Source organism: Corvus cornix, chromosome 9, assembly GCF_000738735.6.
Source record: "Corvus cornix cornix isolate S_Up_H32 chromosome 9, ASM73873v5, whole genome shotgun sequence".
In the NCBI taxonomy this organism is placed as follows: domain Eukaryota; kingdom Metazoa; phylum Chordata; class Aves; order Passeriformes; family Corvidae; genus Corvus; species Corvus cornix.
Window position 1 is genome coordinate 20135724 of NC_046339.1, and position 26938 is coordinate 20162661.

At 38.7% G+C, this 26938-nt stretch overlaps 1 protein-coding gene across 10 annotated transcripts in view; it reads left to right on the top strand.

The window, feature by feature from the left end:
• Nucleotides 1-26938, top strand: part of PIK3CB (phosphatidylinositol-4,5-bisphosphate 3-kinase catalytic subunit beta) — a 99605-nt gene that overhangs the window by 47496 nt on the left and 25171 nt on the right. For 9 of the 10 annotated variants that reach the window (XM_039556690.1, XM_039556693.1, XM_039556691.1 and 6 more), the window contains 9 exons: nucleotides 3176-3291; nucleotides 15037-15222; nucleotides 16267-16492; nucleotides 19158-19381; nucleotides 22062-22244; nucleotides 22488-22658; nucleotides 23526-23603; nucleotides 26135-26386; nucleotides 26712-26808. In XM_039556690.1, the coding sequence (XP_039412624.1) occupies nucleotides 15070-15222; nucleotides 16267-16492; nucleotides 19158-19381; nucleotides 22062-22244; nucleotides 22488-22658; nucleotides 23526-23603; nucleotides 26135-26386; nucleotides 26712-26808 (1384 nt within the window). In that variant the 5' untranslated portion in view covers nucleotides 3176-3291; nucleotides 15037-15069. Of the gene's footprint in view, nucleotides 1-3175; nucleotides 3292-15036; nucleotides 15223-16266; nucleotides 16493-19157; nucleotides 19382-22061; nucleotides 22245-22487; nucleotides 22659-23525; nucleotides 23604-26134; nucleotides 26387-26711; nucleotides 26809-26938 lie in introns of those variants that run through there. The other variant, XM_019289514.2, reaches the window with a different exon arrangement.

Sequence of the window (26938 nt, forward strand, 5' to 3'; positions counted from 1 at the left end):
GTATTCAACCCACTCAGAGTTCCTTATCCTGAAGTAAACCTGGAGCATCCTCTCCAACAAATGGATTTTTTGTGTACTCTGGAAGAATTGACAGAGCAGCCTGTCTGATGGGCCTAGAAATTGTTATAGAGCAGAAGACAATCGGGCCACAATTAGCCCAGTAATTTCTATGTAGCATCTTACATTGCTTATGAATGATTCTTTTTTTTCTTCTAGTTTTCCTTTTCTCTTTGTGAGTGGCCTGTTTCCTTGGCTTGTAATTGTTTTTCTCGAACATTAGATGCCACACAAGAGTTCTTGGCAAAAGTTTCTTGTAGCTCTTCCCCCTTTCTTTCCTTGTGATGTAATTTTTTTTGGTCATATGTTCATAAGTGTTTCTGTGGACATAGGGAAGTATAGAGTGTAGGTGGAGAACTGTAAAAAGTTTTACTGTATTGTCACAGGCATTTTGATTGCCACCACACAATTTTATGATTGCTGAATTGCCTCATAAGATTGTTAATATTTTAGAAAAAACAAGTTACAATTTACATCAAATCAGTATCTATGCAATGAGGATGTAATTAAAGGATTCATGAAAAGAATTATTTCGCCAAATGCAGTTTCTCATGCAGAAGTTACAAGCTGGAATGGAAAAGGATTTCTGTTGGGTCCTTGGTGGGTACTGTCAGAAGAAGTCATATGGGTGTGGGCCCAAGGTGGTTTGGTGGTGTGTTTTTCGCTGAGCTCACACCCAACAGACCCAGAAAGGGGTGGCTTGTAATGTCCAACTGCCAGTTCTCTTTTCCCATGTTCCCCAGAGAGGTGCAGTGGGGACAAAGATGTCATCATTAGAGAGTCCAGTTTGTGAGGCAGTTCCTTTAAGTCTTTCTGATCTTTATGCAGTTCCCAAAGATGATGCTGGCATGTTTCTTACATAGTTGGAGTCCTCAATGGCTGTTCATGGTCGATAAAAGGCCAGCAGAGTTTGCACTCTGTCTGTTGGGTGATACAGTCACCAGCCTTTGGAAAATTCTCCACTTGTTTGAAGGTGGAAGGTGTCCTGGCTGCCCATGGTGTGATCTGCAGTCCAGTGATACCACCTCTCTTAACCCCTGCTCTGCTGCTCTGAAAAACAGGAAAGGTTGGTTGGTGACAAAAATAAGGCTGCACACCCTTGTCCTGTAATGAAGGGTTTGTTTCTCATGCTTGAATATAGTAGTGGGGGTTTCCCTGTGTGCTTTAGAAGTGGTTTAAGATCTCGAGGACTGGCTGATCCCCCACAGTTGGTTGTAGAGGACCAGCAGGAGGCCTGTTGTCAATGTCGTGTCTGAGCTGCAGAGATACAAAGTGCTGTGGGAAAAGAGGGTAAACAGGACATGGAGCTGTAGGGAAGTGAGAGACTGGGGTGAACACAGGAACTGTAATAGGAGCTATTCACAGTGCACTGGTTTGTTTAAGCTGTACAGTTTATAGACCCTGGATAGTTTCTGGGCTCCCACCATCTGATTTGTTATCATGTGTCTAGTTAGCCATTGACCTCTAGAAGTTTGGGATATCCAGCTTTCAGTCAAATAGTATCCTGCTCCTGCCACAGGGTATGGTACTTCAGTCACACGCTGTGCCCCTTGTTTGAGGGGCCACAGGTCATGCAAGATTTCTTCCTTGGGTAGAAGTTCTGTTGTCATGCCTGTTAGCTAGAGTAGGATGCATTTCACACCCCCTCCTAAGATCCTGCCTGCTGGCTGGTAGCTTTTGATTCAGATTTTTCTGATTCCACAAGCACAAATATTGACGTGGCTGTAAAACGTGAATTCCAGGCTGGTAGTTCAGCCTTGGTTCTGTGAGATTCACGCAATTGCTTTGTCCTTGCAATTTCTAAATCATATAACGCTGTCTTCATTTTTCTCTAGTCTTTTTTGTGTGTGTGTTCCCTGCTGTAGGCTCCTAGACATTAATGATGAGAAGTTTCTGGACTAGCTCATGCCTCTAAATAAATCAAATAACTCAGTGTGTGTGAATTGGCTTATTGCATACCAGGTGAAAACCCATTTTGGGACAAAGATGTCCTTTATGACACCTTTCTGCACCATAAGGTTGTTTTCAAAAAGTTGTGCATGGAGCAGTAACTTAACTTTTTTCCAGGCTTAAGCAGGTAGAACAGTAAGAATTTATCCCTCAAAGCCACTGAAGAATCCAAGTTGCTTCAGAGGGCTCTACGTGCCAATTCCCAGAGAAATCCTGCTCTGTGTGGGACAGGGGCAATGACAGCCCACCTTCCCTCCTGGTCACTGTACTGTTTTGAGTTCTTACAAGCACAGTGGGACTTACTTGGTGTGGTTTAGAAAAATAATTGTTTATGGGAAGTGCAGTGTAGTTACATGTCTTGTGCTTTGTGGCTTGGCCTACAAACCTGTAGATAACATCAGAGCAAACTGATAGCACTGCTTTGGCTCAAGGGGGATTTAAGTAGTTTTTGTTTATTGAGAGCTTGATTTGCAAGGTAGAGCTAATGAGGATGATGTCTTGGCTCTGTGGAGATGTTTGGCCCTGTACATCAGCAGGGTGTTTGTTGGTCAGAGACCTACTGAACCTTTCACATGTTGAACTCTATGACTAGGAAGATGGGATCACTTGTGTCATCAACTCAAATTCTCCATAGTAGAACAACAGATAATATTACACTCTTAAAAAAATGTCACCAACCTCCCTCCCACTCCCCCCTGCCCAAACAAACAAAAAACCTTCACCAAAATCAGCTTACAGCCCGGAGGAAAAAAAGAAAATGTGCTTAAGATAATGAAGGCAACTCTGTCTCCCTTTTTTTTGTCTTTAACTGCAATGGACATCTGCTGGTCTGATTCAAACTGAGTGCACAAAAATTTGAAAATATTTGTAGCAGTTAAAAAGGTTTTTGACTAATTCACTATCATACTACTTATTAGAATAAATGGCATATTCTAATTATTCCTTCCTTTTTTCCCTTTCTGGTAGCAGGGCGTTTGTGGATTTGACATTCTTTTAACTGTTAGATTGTGTAATCTGAATGTGGTGCTGTAGTATTTGAAGACAATAAAAAATAGTGTGATTAATTAGGTATTTCTGCACAAAAAGTTGTTGCAGCTTTTAAACCAAATAAAAATTACTGATTTTCTCATTTGGTTAGTTACATCATGTTGTGTTTTGCTTTTTTTAGATCACATTGAGGTCATCTTGTGGAATCTTCTGAAAAAACAAGAGTAATAGGAAGAAAATGTTTAATAAAAGTATCTTCACTACACAGTCAGACTGAAACAGGAAAAGTTCATTGGAGTAAGTATTACAGGACTGGGGTTTTTTTGGCTTGTTTTCTATTATCTTTTGCTTGTAAAGTCAGCATGGCTATTAGGCTTTTATTGTATTTAACTTTGTTGTAGTTACATTAAGAAAATAAATGGGTGGGTCCGTGCTCATTTCAGTTGATCGGCTGCTGATGGACTCATAGGTTCCCACTGAACCATCTTCCATGTTGGAAGTAGTTGTATCTTATGAAATTTTAATGGGGTTCAGATTTTTGTCTTGGCTGCTGTGTATGCTGGCCATGATTTTGACCAGGGAGTTGTGTGGTATAGATGTGATTGCATATAAGCCCCTATTTGCCAGCAAAAATTAAAGCACTGCTTGTATTTTCCAGGGAATTTGAAAATACACTTCTTTTTTGTCTGTTGCTCTCCAGTCATGGCTCTTCTGAGTGACTTTAATATTTTTGTTGTCGCTATTATTTATCCTGTATTGTAGCTCCATCATTCATCAAACTTGCTCAGGTTTTCAATTTATGAATCTCGGATACATCTTTTCTTCACTGTTTGTAGTTCACTTCTAGCTTTTGTGAATTCTGGGCTGACACATGTCATTGATGATAAAAGAAGCCTTTCTACCTAATGCAGGGACTTGCACCTTGCACAAAAGGATTGCACCTTTTGCTACCAGATAAATAAACATTTACATACTGATACAGTGTAATGCTTAGTTTCTGTCTATTTCATGTGCTTGAGATGAGAAGTGTAATTATTTTTCTATCACTTTGTATTGGATTGTCAGATTCTAAAACATATTCTCCTTAGAAACTGGGAAAAAACTGCCTATGTCTGATGCATTTTGTTCATGCTGTGGGATTATGTGAATGTAATTCTGCAGGAGTCACTGGAAATACTCTTGAATGCCTGGTTGGGAATGAAAAATATCTGGCCATTAGAACTGAAGGGGGTGAGAAGTGTTTTTAATTTACAAGAAGTATATTTTGGCATATTGCTTTATTACCAAGAGGAAATGACTCCTCTTAGCTTCTTCTTTAAACACGGATGTGTATAGGGTGTCATAATTTGGTAGAAAAACGTCTGTGGAACCTAATCAGACAAGAAAAGCTTTTCATACTTGGTGTTTTTAGCAAAGTGTTTTTAACTGGCAGAATAACATGTTTGGATTGATTGATTTCCTCTCTTAAAAAAAAACACCATAAAATTTTCAATTAAATGTGGATTTAAAGAAGTTGATACGTGTTAGTTCCCTTTCTCTAAGTACTTAAATGCTACAGTTTTTAGTCAGCATATTTAAATTTGCATCAGTTTCTGATCTAGGCCATATGTCAAGTGACTGATAAATACTCATGTGCAACATTCTTGTAGCACCTGATTCTGAATTATGACCCCTGAAGTTCTCAGGAGCTGTATTATGTGGAGTTACTTGTCTTTTACTGCCTTACTAGACTACACAGTAGAAATACAGGCACCTGTTCACAATGTCCCAATACAAACAAACAAACCAACCTATTTGCTGCTTGCACACTTAGTTTGACAAGTTAATTCTTGACTCTAGTAATCAAGTTACCAAAACAGATAGACAATAAAGTTGAAACTGAGCTCTCCAAACAAATAAAATGAAGACTGTCCACTGGAGACAGCTTTAGTAATTTTAAATCATTGTATTTAGGCTTATACCAGACACAAAACTTGCTCAGGTGTTCAGTAATCAGTAAACTTGTGCTTCTTCCTTCCCCCCTCTTTTTTTTAAGAGACTCAGAGAATTCCATTGTTACAACTTAAAATTGATTCTGATTTTTCCTTTTTGGGGAAATGTTTCAGAACCCTTTTTTTTGTTGTTGTTTTTAGTTGGACCTTTGTGTGTATTTGTGTGCATTTCAATCATCACAAGGTATTTTGCAATTGGAATTTTTTAAGTACTAAGAGCATTAAAATAAAGTTTGAGTAGCAAATTTTGTGAATCACAGTAGCAAACTGTGAATCTCTATTCACAGTTAAAAAGCCAGGTGGAGTTCTCATGAAGTCTTAGAAGCAGATGCTGAATCTCACAGCTGGAGAAAAGTAACCCCAGGAGCAGTCAGCCAAGGACTGACCGCTGAAGGGATGCTGAAGGCTCCAAGGGTAGCTGCATTTCTGGGATACTGTGGAGCCTCCATCCATGGAGTCTTGCAAAATTATGTGTGCACACTCCTAAGAAACATGCTTTAACTTCAATGTTGGACCTAATCTTGGGACCAGCTGACTCCCAGAGGTCCTTTTCGGGCTAAATAGTCTGTAATTCCTACATAATCTTGAATATTTTTGGTCCTTATGATGAATGGCCAGGGCTACTTTTGTCTTTGTTACCTTTAACTTCATGACAACAGTGTCAATTGTGTGGAATTTTTAGGATTGTGTTTTTCTACCAAATGGCATTGTATTTCAACTTGTCCTCATAAATGAGTGTCATGAAAAAGGTACATAAAATATATCTAAATATTTGCATTAGAGTTGAATTGTTTGATTTCCTTCAGTGCTTGGTCAGCATTGAACAGTCCTGTCCATGTAACAAATGGCTGTGAGCAGCCACCTCTGAATCTGTGTGATAGGGGTGTTGAAGCTGGTGTTGGAAGAAAAATAGCTGCAAAAATCCAGACTAGATTATGTAAGAAACAGACCCAATCAGGAAGAATGTCTGGCCTGATGAAGCATGTAAAATTTATATTTTTTTCCATTAAAGGGCATCTTTCTACCTTGTAGGATCCATGGCATCTCTGTATGAGACTTAAGCACAGTCTGCTCATGTGATAGCTCTGTGTTTTGGTCTGTGTGGCCTCCTTGTAGGTGTAAATTTCACTCATTAATATTCAACTGGTTTTAATTGCTTCACTGGTTCACCTCTCTCTGTAGCTGCATGCAATCTGTCTGCTGGAGAACAACCCTCTTTCTTAGAGGTTTTGATCAAAATATGAGAAATAATTAAAAGGTGAATCTTTTAGTCCCTGTGTGAAGAGGTATCTACTTATAGGAAAACCTTAGTTTCTGTTTTAACTTTTTTTCCTTATAGTAGCATGTCATCTAGATGTAACATCTTAATAGCTGAAGGAAACAGTTGGCTGCTGGTGAGATTTGATGTTGTAGGTCCATTTGTACAATTCCAAAAGAGAGGAATTTACATTTATTTATTTATATAGTAACTATATAAAATTATATAGTTATTAAATTAAAATTATATATAATATATATAGTAAAATTTATAACATTTATTTATATAGTAACTATTTATATATTTAAATATCTTCTAAGTGGAATGTTTCCTTTGTGTTTACAGTGGAATAAAAATTTTTTTTTGAGTGGTAGAGCAGGCAAGGAAATACCAGAGAGCAGAACTAATACTGGTTTATTATTTCCTAGTTTTGTTGTCAGACAAAGAAGTCTGGTACAATTCTCGTTTAACAATGGGGGGACAGGGCACCTACAGTTTACTTAGTACAATAAATCAATAAAAGCACAGATTATTAATGCATCTTTTCAGATTCATGACAGAGACATTGCATGATAGTTCTAATAATAGCTTGGACTGTCAGAAAGCCAGGCCTTTAGGCTGTAGTTTTGCCTACATTTTTTGAAATGATGTTAAGAGCTGTCAAGTGGCCAGCCAGCCCTGAGGCTGCAAGAAACTGCCACTCTACCACTGCTCTTGCTTCTCTCTGCACCCTCACCGTGCTGGCACAAGCACTGGTGCAGCTTTATGGAAGCAGCCTGACTTGCCTGTGTTAAACTGACATCTTTGTTCTGGGCTATGGGTCACCTCTTCTCTTCCTTTCCCATTCAGTCTGACCGTCCAGTCCTCCTTCTTCCCTTGTGCCCCCTCCATTCACCTTTTTTGTTAAGCTTGGTTTTGTTTGTTTGTTTAAAATATCCATGTGAGCATGCCATCATTTAAATGCTTAGTCTATTCTTGGAACTCAACATACCCTAACATTTCATGCTAGCCTCCCTCTAGTCCATAAAGTATCTACAGTGCTCTGCAGTGCCAAAGGGAGTTATCCAGGTTGTGAACTCACCAGCTCTAATCTTTGCCCAAATCTTTAGTCTCACCTTTCTGTCCTGGAGTGTGCTATACTGAATGCATTGCCCCTCGTGTCAGGGCCTACTCTGCCTGCTGCTATTGAAAATTTTCCAAAATATCTGAGAGAGCTGTTTAGAAATGCTTCTAAAGGTGACTCTACCAGATGTTTTCTCACAGCCCAGTTGACATAGAATACTGAATAATTGGCCTGGGCTTTTTTTCCTTTGAGCTTTTTTACTTCTTGTCCCCCTGACTCTGTTGGTCAAGGTGTCAAATGAACTGTTACTCATATGACAGTGCTTTTCTAATCTGCTGTTTTCTTCCATTCCTTTATATTCCCTCCCTTCTCAATCATGCAGAACTGCATTCCAGTGAGCTGAAAGGGAATGTTTTCTCATAGTGTCCCCAGCTTCAATGTGATTGAGTGACTGGATGCTTCTTAAGACAATTTCACACAGTAATATCGAAATGTGAAAGGAGTTTTTCTTCTCCCTACAACTCACTTGCACAATTCAAAAGGATGGCCCGAAACTCTTTATTTATATTTAATGTATCTATGCAATAATTTCAAGGTAGCATGGAGGTTGGCTGTGAATTAGCTGTGAGAAGCTGATATGTTACTGTTTTGTGTTCATTATGAATTATGTGCTGCCTGTGAATTGTCAGAAGTCTATCAGAAGCCTGGGACTTAAGTTTTATTCACTTATTCAGTTCATCATGAATATTCTTTGAAGGGAACAGCAAATGTGTGTATTTGCCTGCATATAAAGTAACAGGAAGTAAGATTTTCCTTCTATCCTCATTGTTCAAGCCAAATCTGTAAGTCTTCTGAGTCTGGAATACCATTTTAGTAGTGTCGTTCTCTACATGTAGACTTGTTTTCCAGGAAAAAAAAAAAATCTGAAGACAATCTCATTCACAGCTAGTTTTAAAACTATGCTTTCATTGAATTGTAGAATAATTTTCGTAAAAAGGGAAGACTAGAGTTAATCTAACCTAACCATCTGTTCAAATGAAGTTACTTAAAGTTTAATTTGAAACCAGCTAACATGTCTGCATTTTTTTCATATTTCTAAGTCCTATGTAAGTCAATTACAAATTCAGGTGCTCAGCATTTCTTGAAAACTGGGCCACTTTTATTTAGATGCATTAATATCAGAGCAGAACCTGCATTCATTGTGGGTTTGAAATCCTGACTTCAGTTTTAAAAGCTTGGTGCATAATGGTATGGGTTCACCAGAGGAATAAAGCTACAGGAGATGAACAGGCAAGATAATCAGGGATCTGAGATAAAAAACCCTAATGAAATTATCTTTGTTTGTGGAAAATTAGCTGTATTTCATGAGGAGAATGAGAGAATCTGGACTTGATGGCTGAGAGACCACTCTTAGTACCAGTGTGAGCACTGTGAGGGAATGTGGCCTTTGAAAAAGGCCTTTTATGTTTTCAATACATAGATATTTTTAGAAAACTAAATGATGATATTTTTGTTCTGATTTCTGGAGGAACCCTGACTAAACGGACATTTAATTTTCCATTCCATAGGGCCAGCTCATGTGGCAGTTGAACTAAACTGCTGGGAAATATTTATAGTACCACATGATCTTTAAAAATAACTTTCCAGGCTACTTTGTAGATGTCTTGAATTCTTAAAATCTTTGCTATTATAGATAGATACCCATGACATTCGTGGAGTGGAAAGAGCTGATTTAGGCATTTGTATTTATCATCAAGTTGATTGTATTTTATTTTTAGATTTGGAAGCAGTTCGGATGGAAATTCACCTATGCAACTGTAGAAGGCTGGAACCTTAAGTGGGTTCACTCTTTAGGGCTAAATAAGAATTCCCATGGCACGGTCTGCAGTGGTTTCCATGGTCAGCAGTGGCACGCATTTGAGTTGTCAGTGCATTGGGTGCTGGTTTTAAGAGGGTCACTATTGGTCCTGCATGACCTCGGAGGGGTGAATAGAAAATACAGTTCTTAGTAGCACATGCACTGCTTGGCATAGGTGGTGCTTGCTCTTGTCACGTTAAACCTTTAAACCAAATGTCGGCTGTAATTCCTCATTAACCCTGATGTCACCCTGCGCCCGCTGCCAGAGGGTGAACAGGTCGGATGAGGGGATGGAACAGGAGCAATGAGGAGATGGAACAGGACTGATGAGTGGAGAGGGCTGAGCTGGTGCCCGAAGTGCCTCTGTCACAGCCTGTGGCAGTCCCGGGCAGCTCTTGGACACTGCCCTGGGCTGTGGAACAGCTCCCGGGAATCTGGTACAGACTGAGGAGCAGAAGAGGATGTAGTTCTACAGAGCCATGAACTGGCACTGATCTAACGCATATATTTGTCTTAAATGTCTTCAGAAGAAATGTTTTCAATGTTTTTTTAAAACTTTTTTCTAAAGGCTTTGTAAGTTTCAAAGGACATAAGTCTTCTTGCATGTTCAGACTCCTTTTCCATCTTTCTACGAGGCTTTTTTCCCTTGTTTGTTCTCAAATATTTCATTTATAGCTTGCTCATCTTTTTATAGTACTATATGTTTACGTAGCTAGAAAAACGATTACAATGATTGTGTTGTGTAAGTGCTTAGTGTTTCTCCTACTTAGACTACGTGATATGCTGCTGCTGTTTCCTAGAAAATGACTGTGGTCAGATTGTCATCTCATCTGTTCTGGACAGTAAGATACTGTTTAAACAGTGTTCTTGTGTGTCTGAATGGGGTGGCCCTTTTCACTACTGCAAGACTTTTTTTTTAGCCCCTTGACTGCCACATGACAGAGCAAGCAGTAGATAAAGAGCTGTATTGATCACAGTGGTGGTTGTCTTGGATGTGGTGCTCAACAGTTGTAACAACTTATTACATAAAGCAAAAATCTGGATAAGCGCAGTGCCTTTAGTTTTTGCACATCCAAAACAAGTTAGCTTCTGGTACGTCCTTTATGTAAATATTCATGGATTTAGTGAAAAAAAAGTAAATCCAGCTTTATATTTAACTTGACGAGCTGTAGATATTTATGTGCCCCTAAAATGCACCTGTGTTTAGAAGAGGTGGTATAAAAGAAACTTATTTCTTAAGGAAAATTACTTTTTAATAGATAAATAACCCTCCCCTCCAGATTTTTGCCATCTGTTTGGGATGACAGCATACTGATTTCACCCCGAGAGAACTCTGACCACATTTCAGAGGTGGGTGACATCATTTCAGATGTAAGATAGCTCTTATCAAGACTTTTCCAAAGACAAGATTTTCTTTGTGCTCAAGAGAATAAATGCTATGAGAGATAACAGGACATCAAAATTTTCCTCTAACGCTGCATTATATGTGTGTTTAGTATTATCACCGTCTTTGCAGCTACTTTTACTTGTGTTTTATTAGTATTCTTCTGGATTATAGTTCAAGATAAAACACTGAATGTTGCATTGGATTTTATGTAGATGTTCTTTTAACAACAGAAGCAGACCTCAAAGGATGAGTGATAGGGGATTTGTGGTGAGTTCACAAGTAAAGGATTTAATGACAGCATGAGTTTTCATAATTGCTGCATTCTTCAAAAAGTTGGTTTTAGAAGAACTTATCTGACGCAGATAAATGCTTAGTGTTGATGACAATTCAAGTGGATTTGGTCTTTTTTTAATGTCTAAGTCTTTTGCTGATATCAATTATTTTCAAAGGAGAGTTCATTGCATTGTTACTCCATGTCTCATTTTTTGCAGTGCTCCAGGCAGGCTCTCTCTGAGCATGTTCTTGGGCAGCTCTTAATTTCAGGATAACCTTACAAACTCTCTCTCATGCTTACCCTTTGTATCTTCTTGGTCGGTACTGTTTTACGTCAGATCTTTGCACCTCCTGGATTTAATTCCTGTACATATGCCAGTTAACTACCCAACAGGGGTAAAACTGATTTCACCAGCTCTTTCCACAGTGGAGTGAAGCCTTTGCAGCTGGGTGGTCCTGGGCTCTCAGTGACGTCCTGAAGTAGTCACCATGGATTTGAGCTTGACACAAGATAGTCTTGCCTGCCCTCAGGAAAATGGGTGGGTGGTTTAGTAAGAGAACACAGCTCCAATTTGTAACCACAGCTTCTGAAATCCTACTGATCCTTTAGTCTAAAGAATAAGCCTGGGAATGTTCTGAATGCCTGGGTTTTGTTAACTGTTCCAGTGGTTCTGCTGGTGGCCAACACTTGCTGTGGAAGTGTTGCCTACATTTTTTTTTCCAAGCTAGTTTTATACCTACTCTGTATAGCCCAGGATGTATGATTCTAGTTCTGTTTTGGTTAGGGGGAAAACATGAATGGCTGTAATTCACATAAAAATGTGTTGCTTACTTTTGACTGTCATCTGTCCTTAAACTATTTTAGAAATCAAGGAAGAAGCAGCCTGCTTCTGGTAGCCCTTTTTTGTCTTTGTTTTTTCCTTTTTTCCTTTCCCAGTGGTCTTGTTGGTTAAATGATGAGATGTACTTTTGTTGGGAAGTGAGGAGAAATCTGTAAGGTCTTTTGGCTTCAGGAATAAGGCTATTAGCACCAGAGCAAATTCTTTTGTCTGCCTAGAGATGGCAAGACCTTTAAAAACCAAAACAGCAGCACCCAATTGAGAAATCTTTTTCTAGGGCTTCTTCTTTGTGTACGTTATATAAATAAATACCAAGATGAGTGTTAAAATTTCTTGTTATGCAGATGTTTTACTCATCTGTGTTTGACTTCTTTCCATTAGTATAAGCAGCTCTGGCAGAACTGCTGATATATTAAAATACAAATTGATTAAGAGAGTGAGTGTGTGGGCACACACATATATATGTATCTGAAATTTGCAGGTTAAAGCTTAGAGAAAATTTACACTTTACATGGGAAGGTTTGAATGCTGTCTGTCAGTACTACCTGTAACTTAGAAAAGCATTTTGTACTGGGCTTTGCTCCTGTGAAATTCAAAGTCATTGATTAGACATTTGAGTAGCCAAGGTTAAGTGCTGGTTTAATTACTTCCTTCTTTTGTATGTGAAGTTGTTGTTACTGTGACAGTGGGCAGGAATAGCTATGAAGTTAACAGCCTGAAATAGCTCTTTATTATTATTTTAATTGTTGGTTTTTTTCCTTTAGCTGGAAGTTGTTTAAAATGTCTCTGGTGTTGTTGCTCCCAATCCAGATGGCTTTTTGCCTTTGTTTCAGTTCCTAGATGTGATACTGTTAGTTAGTCACCAGTGCCACCACACATGTCACAGTTTGGGGCCGTGACTCATCTCCAGAGCTGCTGTGGGTTGGCCATCTTGTGTTTCTCAGGATAAAAACTGGTTCTGTCTTGGCCCCTGTGATGTCAGCTCTTGGGGCAGAAACAGGGTGCTGGCTGCAAAACACACTGACCTGCTTCCTTGAGGAAGGAAATACTAAGTAAGTGCCTGAAACCAAGAATAGCTTCTCAGCATGCTCAGATTGGCTTCTCTTCCCTTTTAAATTGAAAATGCAAATGGAATTTTAAAAGATTCTGGTGTCTGTGTTGGAAATCTATAATTATAAACAAGTATCTTACAAGAACTTTATGACTCTCTGTGTTGTGGTGTCTGGAGCAGCATTTTTAAGTCTTGTTTCTTTGAATATTTTAAACTCTTATTGATGCACTAAAGTGGTTTCAACAACTGCAACTGTGAAAAACATCTGAAAGAGGATGAAAATAGAAAAGACATGCTGAATTAAAGCAGGAATGAACTGTATACAAAATAACTACATAAAACAGATTTCCTTGCTGCTGTACCTGTCCAAGTAATGCTTTCTAATGGAAATACCTCTTTATTTTACCTTCATGACCACACAAAATAACTGAAAACATGTATGCATCCAAGTATGAAAAATGTATAGTATTATTATTTTTTGCTGATTACTAATTTCAGTTACAACAGAGTTGCAACCAGGATTTTATGTGTACAAGTAACTGGATGGAGGAAAATGAATAGTATCCCATTAAAATAGTAGCTCATTGAAAATATACTGATTGGTGATGAGGAATTACACATTTTGTCTAGAGTTGTTTTTTGGGTAGATGTTGTGTTATTCCAATAATGTAGTCTGTACTGGGTGTAATGATGAGGTAACATTTTATTTCTTTCTTTTAGACAGCTTAGAGCTCACACCCCATGCTAAACTTCTCACATCCAACAATGAATGGATGGATTTGTAAACTGTGGTAATTCATATGAAATACCTTCATATCTGATTTGTTACTTGTACCACACCCCCATCTCCTAGTCTTTTTGTTTTAATTCAATCTGGTCGGTGTAGCGGACTTTCTTGGAGGAAAACATGGACAGAATGGTGGTAAAACTATTATTTGGTAGTGATGATGGTAGGAGCTCCCTAATTGTTGCTTCTATTGAGGAAAAATACATTTCCTTATGTATTTATGCTTTCTGAAATTTAGAGGTGTTTTATTTAGCATTAATGAAAACTCTGCTATATTTTTATTTAGAACAAACAAAATATGAAGTGATCCATGTATTAGTGCAGTTACAAGATGTGTTGGCAGCTTGTGCTGGTCCTCGAAGCTTTGCTAAGGCCAAATGGAAAGGTGTTGGAATGATTTCGGTCTTGTTATTCAGTGTATTTATGTGGCAGTTGGAGGTGGAACTGGAGTGTGTTGTCAAATACCTGAGGCAGCTTTGAACTGGCAAGTTGATTTGTGTGCTGCTGGCACCATCTATTATCCATTTTAGGGAAGGGAATTCCCAATTAAAATATTGGAAAGCTGTAAGTGGAGTTGCACATTCTGACACACTGTTACAAATGGTGATTTCCCACACCTCATGCTGGCCAACAATAATTTGGAAGATGTAGGGGTAACTTGTCTACTAAAGTGCTTTACAATAGTGTTTTACAATGCCATCCCTTTGTCAGCTGAAGAGCATTGTCTGGATGAGGAGGAAGGTACATGATTACGTGAGCTGTGGCTGAAGGGAAAATTCAGCTTTAGAGAGTGGTAATCAAAAAAGATGACTTGGAAGGTTAGAAAAACTGGTGGTAGCATTAAGAATAAATAAAAATGTCCTGAAACACAGAGGACAAGCAGTCAGGAAGCCAGTGTAGTGAGCTGAAGGAGATCACAGATAGGGTTTCCTCCTACCCTGCAGTGGGTGGAGTTCATAGAGGATGGTCATTCTCTAAGGGTGAAAACAAATTGAGGTTAGTGTCTTTAGAGGAAAATGTCACTTTCTAGTAGAGTTGAAGAAATTTTTCCTGCTATTAATACAGACTTTCAAGTTCAATATGTCACTGGCCACATTTGTGGACAACTAACAGGAAATTTGCAAAAAATAAAATAATGAAACTGATAATGCGTTTTCATATGAAATATTGCCATGATTCATCCAAGAAGTTTACTTTGGTTGTGTTTTACACTGGAAAAGGTTTAGAGAAAACTTGAAATTAATTTCGAACTTTGTTGCAGCTAACCTCTAATTAATTTTTTCTCTTATTACTTAGTTTTAATGATATAAACATCTCAACAATAGCCCTTTGCCAGGTAAATACTTTTATTATATTAAATGACATTCATGAGTAAGAACTATGCTTATGTGTTTGCAATACTGGCATTTGAGACCCCAGAGTTGTAAGCTGAGCTGCTCAAAGCAGGCTTATGTAAACTTTCCAAGGACTTTAAAATGTGTGTCTAATTATAGAAGGTTAAGTATACTGAATTTTAGGGTTTTTTTTCCCCTAAGGCCATGTGGTTATGATATTATTGAGATTCCATAATGCCTCCTGCCGTGACAGACAGCCTTGACATCTGGGCAGTGGATTCACAGATTGGTGCTGATGGCTCAGTATCTGTGGACTTCCTGTTGCCCACTGGAATCTACATCAACCTGGATGTCCCTCGAGATGCCACCATATCTCAGATTAAACAGGTAATACCAAATGGGCAGTTAACTTAAGTTTGGAATGAGGGCTGTTTCTGATTTTGACATGCCCTCTGGCAAATCAAGTAATGAATTTTAGCAGGCATAAAAATAAGGTACTGAAGGCACGTGCACAGCAGACTGACTGATAAAGAAGTGTGTGTATGTGGGGGTAGCCCTGGGTTTGGGCAGATGGCAAGGTGTGGAAAGTGGCTTCTTGCTGATAGTTACAGTTCAGCAGAGATTATTCTAATAGTTCTATAATAACACTGTATTGCTGCTCTAAACCTTTTTCTAACACATCAGTAATCCATTGTTTGCTGATCTAACATTTCTCTGATTAGTGTGTCTGATTAGATTTTTAGTACAGAAGTCACAGATTGGGCTCTTGCTTCTGTTGAGTGACACCAAAGAGAATTGCTTTAAAAACTGTGACTGCCACTTCTTAAAGGTTTTGTACAAATTGGATTATCACTTAAAGTGTGAGGGAATATCCAAATCAAAGGAAGGGGAGAACATAAGGAAGTGACCACAGACACTAAAAAACAATCTACTGACCTTTGATCAGATAATGGCCATGTGAGGACATTTGGAAAAATTACTGAGGAGTTAAGTAGTGAATGAATTACAACACAGACTAACCTTACTCCTAATATAATAAGTGATTTCAAGTGATAAAGAATTTAAAAACAAATGTGTAAATAGCAGCAGTAAGGGACTTGAACTAAGCTGTCTGTTTTTCTCGATGCTTGTGGCACATGGAAACTTAACATGCCATAAACAGGTACTATTGATATTCAGCTGTTTTCCAAAGAAAAGGAATGCTGATCCTAACTACAGAGGTCTGTCCTGGAAATCACTCAAGATAGAGACTGAAAGTGAGTCAAAGTAAACATATAATGATATATAGTGATAAAAATTCTCCAAGTTAGCAAACATGTTTCTTTTATATTTTTTGGGAACATAAATGGAAATGAATGTTACCTTCAGTGCCTTAAGATATGTCCCTGTTTTCTGGAGTTTTTTTCATTTATTTCTTTATTTTCATTGCAGCTGTTATGGAAGCAGGCACATTCCTATCCACTCTTTCATCTCCTTATGGAGATTGACTCTTACATGTTCTCATGTGTGAATCAGACTGCCGTACATGAAGAATTAGAGGATGAAACACGGAGGCTTTGTGATGTTAGACCCTTTCTCCCTGTCCTTAAACTAGTGACAAGGAACTGTGATCCAGGAGAAAAGTTGGATTCCAAAATAGGTGTCCTTATAGGCAAAGGTAATTCCATTTGATTTCTTTTAGAAATGAGGTTAAACTTTGTTGTGTATGAGGGTCTTAATTGGGCAGGTAGTAGATTTAAAAAAAAAAAAAGTATTAAAAATTCAATATTTCCCTTTGTCAAACAAATATTGATATAGTTGTAAAGAATTGAAATACTCAAGATGAAACACATGAAAGCTGTTTAAAGCTACTTTCTGTATTGCATTTCATCATTGTATTGTATTACTACATCAATCAAGAGCAAATTTTATTTTGTAGATGAGGAGAAAATATATATTATTGTTATTACTAAGTGAAGAAAAGCATAATCCTTGAACAGTGTTACCAGAAATAACCTACCAGCAAACTGGATACTCAAAAGGAACTAGAAATTATTATGAATTTATTATACGAGGTGTCTGAGTTGATTAACAATGATTCTTGTTTTTACTCTCAATTGTGACACTAATTTTCATCAAACAATGAAAAGCTATTTTTAAAGGTTTCACAGTAACTTATTCTTGATGTTATTTCAGAATTTTCAGCTTTTAAATCTACTCTGCTTGGTTATACAATCAAGATTGACAGGGTCATATGAGGTCATATCTCTTGTTTTAAAACAATGAGCCATTGTTAGGTCTCTTATAAAGACTGCAGGTTTTGTTTAGATTTCAGCAGTACACTGTCTGCCTATTTGTTAGAGCTGACAATGGGAACAGTTGGTCAGTTTAACCATTCAGACAGATTCTGACAGACTCAGAGAGATTCACATTCTGTGATTGAATATTTGGCTTATTAGAGCTGTGTGAGACCCTGCCTTATGCAGCCCCTGTTCTGTACCTTAGCAGGAAAAAAAATGTGTTCCTGTCTGAGCTTCTAAACTTAGTGCTTTATTCTCAAGAGGTGCTTGGTGCTTTGTGTGATTTGGACAATGTCCTTCAAAGTTCAGGAGTAAAGATAAAGACAATTGCAGGCCCTACACATCCTGAAGTACCAAAAAGTCACAGCTTTCCATTGTATCATAGAAACATGGGATGGTTTGGGTTGAAAGGGACCTTTTAAAGGTCATCTCGTTCCACCCCCCTGCCGTGGGCTGGGACATATTTAACTAGATCAGGTTGCTCAGAGCCCTGTCCAATCTGACCTTGAACATGTCCAGGATGGGGCATCCACCACCTCTCTAGGCAATTGGTGCCAGTGCCTCACCACCCTCCTTGTAAAAAATTTCTTCCTTACATCTAATCTAAACCTATCCTTTTAATTTAAAAACTCCCTAGAGCTTGCTTTTCTTCAGGCTGAACAACCCTACCTCTCTCAGCCTGTCTCTATTGCAGAGATGCTCCAGCCCTCTGAGCCTCTCTGTGGCCTCCTCTGGGCTCTCTCCAGAAGGTCCCTGCCCCCTTTATGTTGGGGACCCCAGAGCTGGGTGCAGCACTGCAGATGGGGTCTCACCAGAGCAGAACAGAGGGACAGAATCCTCTCCCTTGCCCACCTGCCTTCACTGTTTGTGATGCAGCCCAGGACACGTTTGGCTTTCTGGGCTCTGAGTGCTCATGGCCAGGTCATGTCCAGCTCATCCACCAGCCCCCCCAAATCCTTCTGGGCAGGGCTGCTGCCCATCTGCTCATCCCCCAGCCTGTGGTGATACTGGAGGTTGCCCTGACCCAGGTGCAGGACCTTGCATTTGGTCTTGTTGAACCTCACTGGGATTCCCACGTGCCCACTTCTTGAGCTTGTCCAGGTCCCTCTGGATGGCATCCCATCCTTTGGGTGTGTCACCACACCACTCAGCTTGGTGTCGTCTGCAAATCTGCTGAGGGGGCCCCCACTCCCTCTGTCTGTCATTAATGAAGCTATTAAATAATACTGGTCCCAATGCACCCTGAGGGACACTGCTTGTCACTCGTGTCCATTGGGACTCTGAGACATTGACCATGACCCTCTGGATATGACCATCCAACCAATTTCACATCCATTGGACAGTCCACCATCAAAAACATCTCTTTCCAATTTAGGGAGAAGGACATTATAAGGCCTTACAGAAGTCCACGTAGGTGGCATCCACAGCCATTCCTTTGTCCACTGATGTAGCCTCTCAATCGTAGAAGGCCACCAGGTTGGTCAGGCAGGACTTGCCCTGTGTATTCTTTCATTACATGTTTTGGAAAAGTAACTACTGGTCTTGTATTGGTAGAAATTTCAGTCATGTCATTTTGATTTGAGTAGATGATTTTCTTTTTTGACTTTTAAATACAAAAGGGACGATGTCATCTTTCTGGGGGATTAAAAACCCCCATAGCTTGCAAGCACTTCTGCTCTGTGGTCTTTATGATGCATTTATTGTGCTTTTCTTTAATTTGCTCTTGTGAGGAGAGACTTAAAACTTTCCAAACTACCTTGAAATCAGGGTAAGGTTGGATTTTCTGCCTCATAGTAACTAAGAGATACATTGGTTCTTAGTGTTTAAAATAAACACTCATGTCAGGTTGCATGGGAATTGTGTAAGGAACTTTGGAAGTCCACTGATGTACAGGACAATGTAGAACCCAGCTCAACTTTGAGCACCCATTTTGGATGGGATGGCTGAAGGAAACCACCTATGTCACCTTAACTTAAAGACAGTAACGATTTGAATGGGATATGTGGGCCCCATGTATCCTTTTGCTTCCTTGAATTCTTTCAGGTCTCCATGAGTTCGATGCCTTACAAGATCCTGAAGTGAACGACTTCCGAGCTAAAATGCGGAGAATCAGTGAGGAAAAGATTCAGTCACTTGTGGGTCTCTCCTGGATGGACTGGTTGAAGCACACTTACCCACCAGAACAAGAGCCTGTAATCCCAGAGAGCTTCCAAGATAAACTCTATAGTGGAAACCTTGTAGTGGCTGTTCATTTTGATAACTGTCAGGTAGGAATGGTTGCTCCTCATGTTTCATGAGCTGTTCTTGATCCAGGACTGAATTAACATGGGATTGCTCAAGGATATAAGTGACATAGAATACTTACATTATGGTGTTAGCTTTAAAAAGTAAAGTCTTTCACCAGGATACTTGACTCTTGAAAGAAAGTGAGGATGTGAGCCTATGGTTCAGAATGGAGCTTCTAAAGTCTAATTACAGTTCAACTTCTAAAGGCAAAATGTACAACTTGTATCTTCTATATTATTTCACGTGGTTCAAAGTTGTCAGGACTTTTTTTTGCCAACTGTTCCTGTGTTGCTTCACTTACATTCAGTTTTAAGCTCAGTTCATCAGAGATTGCTGGTAATTGGGAGGCACCATATTCAACACACTTCTCTGTAAGTGACTCACTGAGCATCTTTGGGGTTGATCTGCTAATAAGATTGAGAAATAAATTTCTAAAAAACAAAGAATTAGTATTCCCTTAACTAGAAATGCAAGTAGAAAACTAAAACACTGAGAGTTAGCTTTTTGTTTAGGCTAGCAAAACCATAGTTTATTTTTAAAATAAAACCCCCTTTAGTTTCTACCAGGAAATCCTGAAATATTTTAGCATGAGTTTTTATGATGTTGAAGTTGCTGTGACTCTTGCTTGAGTCCAGTATTCCCATTACCATTTTTTGCACTCTGTTCTTTTGGATAACCATGAATGATCAGCATTGGAAACCTTAAAAATCTTACAAGTGTGTAAATACATCAGGCTAGATTTGGTGCCCATTTTGACCCAGGAGCAAGATGTTGATTTTCTAATGATTCAGATGATTTTAGTTACAAAGCTGAATTATTTCTAGTACTATCCTTTTAAACTTTAAAGGTTTAAAATGGTACACACATCTGCCTCTGGAAACACTAAATGTAGAGCTGAAAGCTAAATTTGGGCACCAGTAACACCAGCTGATGTTGGATGCATAGGTGTTTTATGACAAAACTTTTTCCAGTCCTCTTCAGCTTAACAGAGAACTTGTAGTTGTCCAGGAGTGAGATTCTGTGTGTTTGTCAGCTCTTGATTAAATACTGTGTCTATATGCATATGCTGACAGTACAAAAGCAGTGCAAAAGTTCATGCTGGTGCAGAATGTATTTGCCTGCCACTGTAATACCTTAGGCTGCTGACATTTCAAATGTTTCAAATGCTTCTGCTGCCAGCTCTGACCTTCAGTGCTATTAACAGTTCAAATCTGATCTGCTTTTTAGAGCAGCAAACTCTGTTCCAGACTTTACTATTTGCACTGAGTATTGGAGTCATCCCAGGAGAATTAAATAGGAAGGTGTGGGGACTGTTCTGTCAATTCTTTCAGCTGCAAGATTGAGAGAAAGAAATATTAAAATACTTTTTGTCTAGAAGGTGTGGGTGAGCTGTAAGGGCTACATGGTTGTCTCTGGAGCAGGAGAGACTGATCCCCATCTCTGTGACACATCTGTTAAGCTCTACATCTGGGAAACAAGGCAGCTGTCAGAGAGCACCAGCTTCCTGGGAAGAAAAAGTGTTATTCCCTGTCTACTCACTCCCAGTTATGGCAGGAGAAGAAAGCCTTCACACTGCGTCAGCTTTCTGAAAGGGGGAAGCTGTTGTGAACCAGGCAGAAACTGAGAAAATACAGAATTAATTTAGTGTCACTCTGCAGAGTTTACTTGTTCCGTTGGGGCAGCTTGGCTTCTTACCAGTCTGTATAAATAAAGCACAAGTCAAAAGAATGTAAGCAGACAACACTTCCCATTTGTCAACTACTGGGTTTAGGATGCTCACATCTTCAGAACTGGGTGTGTAAATAAAAAATAGTGAAACTTAAAAATAAAACAACAAAACCACAGGACCTCCTGAATCAACCTTTGCAAATAAACCTGTGCAAAGCATAATGCGGTAGATGAAGGGAGATGAAGGATTTCACAGAAGATCTTTTACTTTAGGAACTTGAAATTAATTTAAACCTTCTTTTTAATTTACAAAAGAGAGTTAACTTCTTACCTTTATCTTTTTAGAACACATTAAAATTAGAGATACTTTGGAAGTAGGTTGACAGCCTCTAAGGGTTTTGATTTAAACATTTCTTTAAAAATGCAGTCTTTCCTTGTTGGGTTCAGAATGCTACAGGTGTTGGCTGCTACTCTGTTTTCTGCTCTCCTCCCAGTGTGGTGGTGGTTTTCTACATAAATCACATTCACAGCTTCTTCTACTTTCTTACTTGAAGCTTTTTCTTCTGAGTTCAGTGATACTTAGAAAGAGGATAACTTGCTAGTGGCCAGAAGGATGAAAAATTAACACATCTAGTACTGCTAAATACTTTGAAATATATCATGATTTATTGTCTCTCTCATTCAGCGTTCCAAAATACAGCCTTCTAGATCAATACATTGCTCTAGAAGTCTTTAAATCACTGCTAAATCAAATAAAGACCTATGTTTTTAAATGTACTTCTGATAATATAAAAGTTTGGGAATTAACATCTTATAGCTTTTAGGGTGTCTATTATTTTGATTGCCCTGAAGATACAGACTTTAACTGTTAAAATAGTCTGGATTTAACAGTTATTTTTTTCTACCTGTTTTATTATGTGTGCTGCAATTTTAGCCTTGTGTGTCTGACTATGACAAGTTTGACCTTCAATGTTCCTGTTTGTGTTTTGTTAGGATGTATTTAGTTTTCAGGTGTCTCCTAACATGAATCCCATCAAGCTGAATGAGCTGGCAATCCGAAAACGTTTGACTATCCATGGAAAAGATGATGAGGAAGTTGATCCTGCTGACTATGTGCTGCAAGTTAGTGGAAGGCTAGAATATGTCTTTGGTGATCACCCATTAATTCAATTCCAGGTACATGAAGTTTTTTGGAACTTGGTGTAACAATTCTCTGCTGCCTTGGCCAGAGGCGCTTCCTCACATCCCATTACTGAAGAGTAGCACCTCCCTCCTCATGTCTGCAGCCCTCTGCAATTGTAAAACACATGTGCACCATTCCCTTTGTATCTCTGTAATGGATTCTTTGTTTCTTTGGTTTGAAAGTTACTGTAGAAATAGTCTGCTGGCTGGTAACAACTGTTTTCCGTGGGTTTTCAGTATATCCGCAACTGCGTGATGAACAGGACTCTTCCCCAGCTGACCCTGGTGGAGTGTTGCACCATAAAGAAGATGTGTGAGCAGGAGATGATTGCCATAGAAGCTGCCATAAACCGAAAATCCTCCAACCTTCCTCTTCCTCTGCCACCAAAAAAAACAAGAGCAACAACTGTAAGTTCATGGGGAGAATGTCTGATACCCAAAGGGAACAATGACTCGTAGAATATAAATCACAGTGCCTGGGATTTGTGCTGTGACCGCTGTATTCCAGTGTAGGTCACCTGGGTCAACTCAGAGCCTCCTGTTGCTTGGGAGATTTACCTCAGAAACATCAGACCTTGAGGCTTTTTGGAAACTTCTTACCTTCCCTCACCTCATCCATCCTCCTTTTCTCCTTCCTGCGCCCCCCTTCCATTGCTATGGATTCTACTTTTAATCACAACCCAGAGGAGCAGGAATAATCTGTCAGCAGCAGCTGGAGAAGTTACTGCAGAGAACTGGATTCTCCAGCTCCACTGCTGTGCATTGGCTTCATTCCCTTGGGCAGGAGTGGCTGGGATCTCTTGTATTAGCCCAGACATCCTGCATGGCATTGCTGCTGCACTGATGGCAACTTTTGCCATAACATACAGCTGACTTTCTTATAACCTGGTGCTTCCTTTACTGCTAAACCTGTGGCCTTACTGCACAGTTATAGCCTGTGTACTGTCACTCTAAGAAATGTGGACAGGTCTTTGCTCTATTACACACTCTGCAGTTATTCAGAATGAACAACAACTTTGAAGGGTTATTCTGAATTGTCAGCAGGTAGTACATGATGTATGTTCTCATCTCCAGCTCGCTCTCAGCTGAGTTTTTACTTTGTCTCCTCTTGTAGCTGTGATAACTAATTTATCTTTTAGGATTTCAAATTTATATTTTTTAAAATGCATTTTTTGGTTTGTTTTTGTGACTTTATCTTAAAATGCTTAGCTTATGAAATAGGTTACAATGTTACAGTGGTGAAGAATGAACTTGTATCTTTGTGTCTCTTCTCAGAGTGTGTGGGATATTTCCAACCCTTTCAAGATTATTCTATTAAAGGGTAATAAACTAAACACAGAAGAAAATGCCAAAGTAAGTAACTATGTCTAGTATCAGAAGACATTCTGTTTATCATTTTAATGATTTTCAATGCTAAGTGAACTCAAAATTATACAGATTTCAGTGCAGCAGAAGTGTAATAAGCATTTTTATTTATTCCCAGTTGCATTGGTTGCATTGGTCAAAATCTGGCTTTATTGCTGAAGTATTCCTTTATTGCCTGAAGTTAGATATGTGCATTGGAACACTGCAGTAATTGTGGCAGTATGACATAGGTGTTCATTGGTACTTGATTTCTTAAAACATGGCATCTGTAAAGTGCTGATAGTGGTGTGAAAAGAGCTTATTTAAAATAGACTGTCATAAACACCTGACACAAATAAATTAAATATTAAATGTTTTAAAGTGCAACATGAGTATTTTTGTAGTCCTGAATATATTCTGTATATTTGAACTTGGACTGTGTGCTTCTATACAATCTGTCTTTTATTTTCTGCACATGAGGAACACAAAGAAAGAAAGCTGGAGTATCATTTCCTGTAAAAATATACATGACTGGGCTACTGACTGTTGTACAGACCACAAGTTGTTAACACATGGGAATTTATTGCACAGCTACTTTAATGCTTTACACAACACTTGCCTGTGAGGTAGAACAACATTAAACTCCTTTGTTTTGTTTAGCAATCAGTAAATTGTGTAGCCACTATTGTAGATAAGGAAGATACCCAGTTAACCATTGATATTTGCTGTTTCATGCTTTATTCAGGATAATTGGTGCATTTTTTTCATTGAAAACTATTGTTACAACATCGTTGTAAATTAGTGATCCTACATTTTACTACACAGATAAATGAGCCATAGTTACATTTCACTACCTGAGACACTGTGATTGTGGAAATGGATGGCTGCAAAACCAGATGGTTCCCCCTTCTTTGTCTAAACCATTATTTAGCTAGTTTCAATATCTTCTTAACTCTGTTCTGTAGACTTAAGTTTTTAAAAGGAAAGATAAAAGAGATGCTGGATTCTGGAAGCAGCATAGCTATCAGGAGTTTCTAAGGTGATTTTTTAATGCTTAGAAAAGTGACTTTTGGTTAATTTCAGTCTGCTTTTAGGGGAGAAACAGTCAAAGTATTTTCTAAGCTTGCAAAGAAACAGGAAAAATGGGCAGTTCTTTTGTATTGGCACCTGTGGGCACCATCTCAATGTTATTTAGTATTTTGAATGCTTTTTAGTCTTGAAAAATTAGAAGTCCTGTGGGTAACCTAGAACGAGAGTGGATGTAGTGACCCTGCAAACCTGTGCATGTTTCCCTCTGTTGTCTGTCTACAGTGTTACAAAATTGTCATTATTGAGAAGTTATTTGTTTTCCAGTCCTGATTCTAAGGCTGTTTAATTCACTGCCATTGTTCCTTTAGCCCCACTGTGCTTTGGATCAGGCCAATATTCATCCATTTTTGCTGAAACCACCACCAAGGTTCACAAATGCAGTGTTTGTAATGGGGAACAAAACATTTGTCAGCTGGGTAGCACTGCCCCAATGTGAGCTGGGTTGGGGACATTCACCTGGGGCACAAGTGATCTCACCCAGCAGTCCAACACCCAATTTTCCAAATACATGACATTGAAAATTGCTTTTCTTTTGTCTTGGTCTTTGGCCACCCCATCAGTACACACCATTTCATTAGTAAAAGGGGCATGTCAGAATAAAAAGAAAAAAATTGGGACCCAATCCCTTACATGAACAGGCTAATTATTTTTTTACCCAAAACCTGTTTCAAATTTAGTATGTCTCTCTTTCCCTTGTAGTGTTCAGAAATAGTATGATAACTTCAAAGGAATGTTGGGAAGGTTGATTAAGGAGCAGAGGGAACCTGAAACATCAGATCACTTTTACACATTTAACATTTAAAATTGTGAACTTCCATTTGTTGTTGACCAAAAGATTACATTTCTGGGTTTTTCTCTCTCTCTCTCTGCCTCTCTCTCACACTGGTATTTTGGAAGGCCACCTGAAAGAAGTTGGCACATTTCACTCTGCAGTTTTCTGTGTATATGTATTATTAAACAGAAATGAAGAAATAAGCCACATCTTAACATTGACCTGTAATGAGTTTAATTTCAGTGCCAGTAACTCCAGCTTCTTTGTCTAGTTGTCCTTCTCCTTTCCTGATCCTTATTTGCATTGTTCAAGCTACCCGGTTTTGTTGGTTTCTGGGTACTAAAGACAAAACAAATCCTGGAAATCATGTACATTGTCATTATTATTACAGGTGATTCCTGATGTGGGCCAACAGTGTTCCCTCTATACAATTTTAGAAATAGTTTAAGTAAAAAATTAGTTTTTTCTTAAGCTGAAAAAAACCCCAAATGTTCCTCATTTAGAAGCACAAATTGGTTCTACCTGGAGATTTTAATTTGTATTCAGAAAATCAGTCTTCTGCATTCTACTTAGTTGTTTGTTTGATGAAATTTCTGTATATATATGTTCTGCATATTACTCTCTACAGAGTTCTGTAGGTTCTGTGACAAGCTTAAAATATCTCATTTCTTTATGGCAGGTTCATGTTAGGGCTGGTCTTTTCCATGGTACAGAGCTCCTTTGCAAAACAACTGTAAGCACAGAAATATCTGGGAGAAGTGACCACGTTTGGAATGAAGTGCTGGAGTTTGAAATCAATGTCTGTGATCTGCCAAGGATGGCAAGGCTCTGCTTTGCTGTTTATGCTGTCATGGATAAGATGAAAACTAAGAAGTCCACCAAGGCAATGAATCCTTCCAAATACCAAACCATTAGGAAAGCAGGAAAAGTGGTAATTATTTAATTTGTTTTTCTCGAGTAACCTCCTAATTATATCAAAATGAGCATCCAGAAATCTTTCCTTGTCCTCACTTTAGTGCTCAAGAACACAAAATGAAAAAGAAAAGGTATTAAAAAGAGCGTGCGTATTAAAAATTGCATATCTTGGTATGAAAACTTTTGATACTTCTCAGTGTTTAGTTGCTTTTCTGAAAGGTATCGCCATTTGAAAAAAAAACCCAAGCCACCCTCTCAATTTTATGTATATTGTAGTGTTTTCTGTGTAGTAATATTTGCTGGCATCTTAGTTTCCATGTAAAAGTTCTTTCCTTTGACAGCATTATCCTGTAGCCTGGGTAAATACCATGGTGTTTGATTATAAAGGACACTTGAAGAACGGAGAACTGGTACTGCACAGCTGGTCATCATTTCCTGGTAAACCCTAGCTTTTCAGATTTGGACTTTAAGTATGGGAGAGTGGGGGATCCAATAGCAGAACATTCACTGTATGCGTGTTCAATTCTCCTGTAATAATCTCTTCATTACTTATATTTTTAATGTGGAT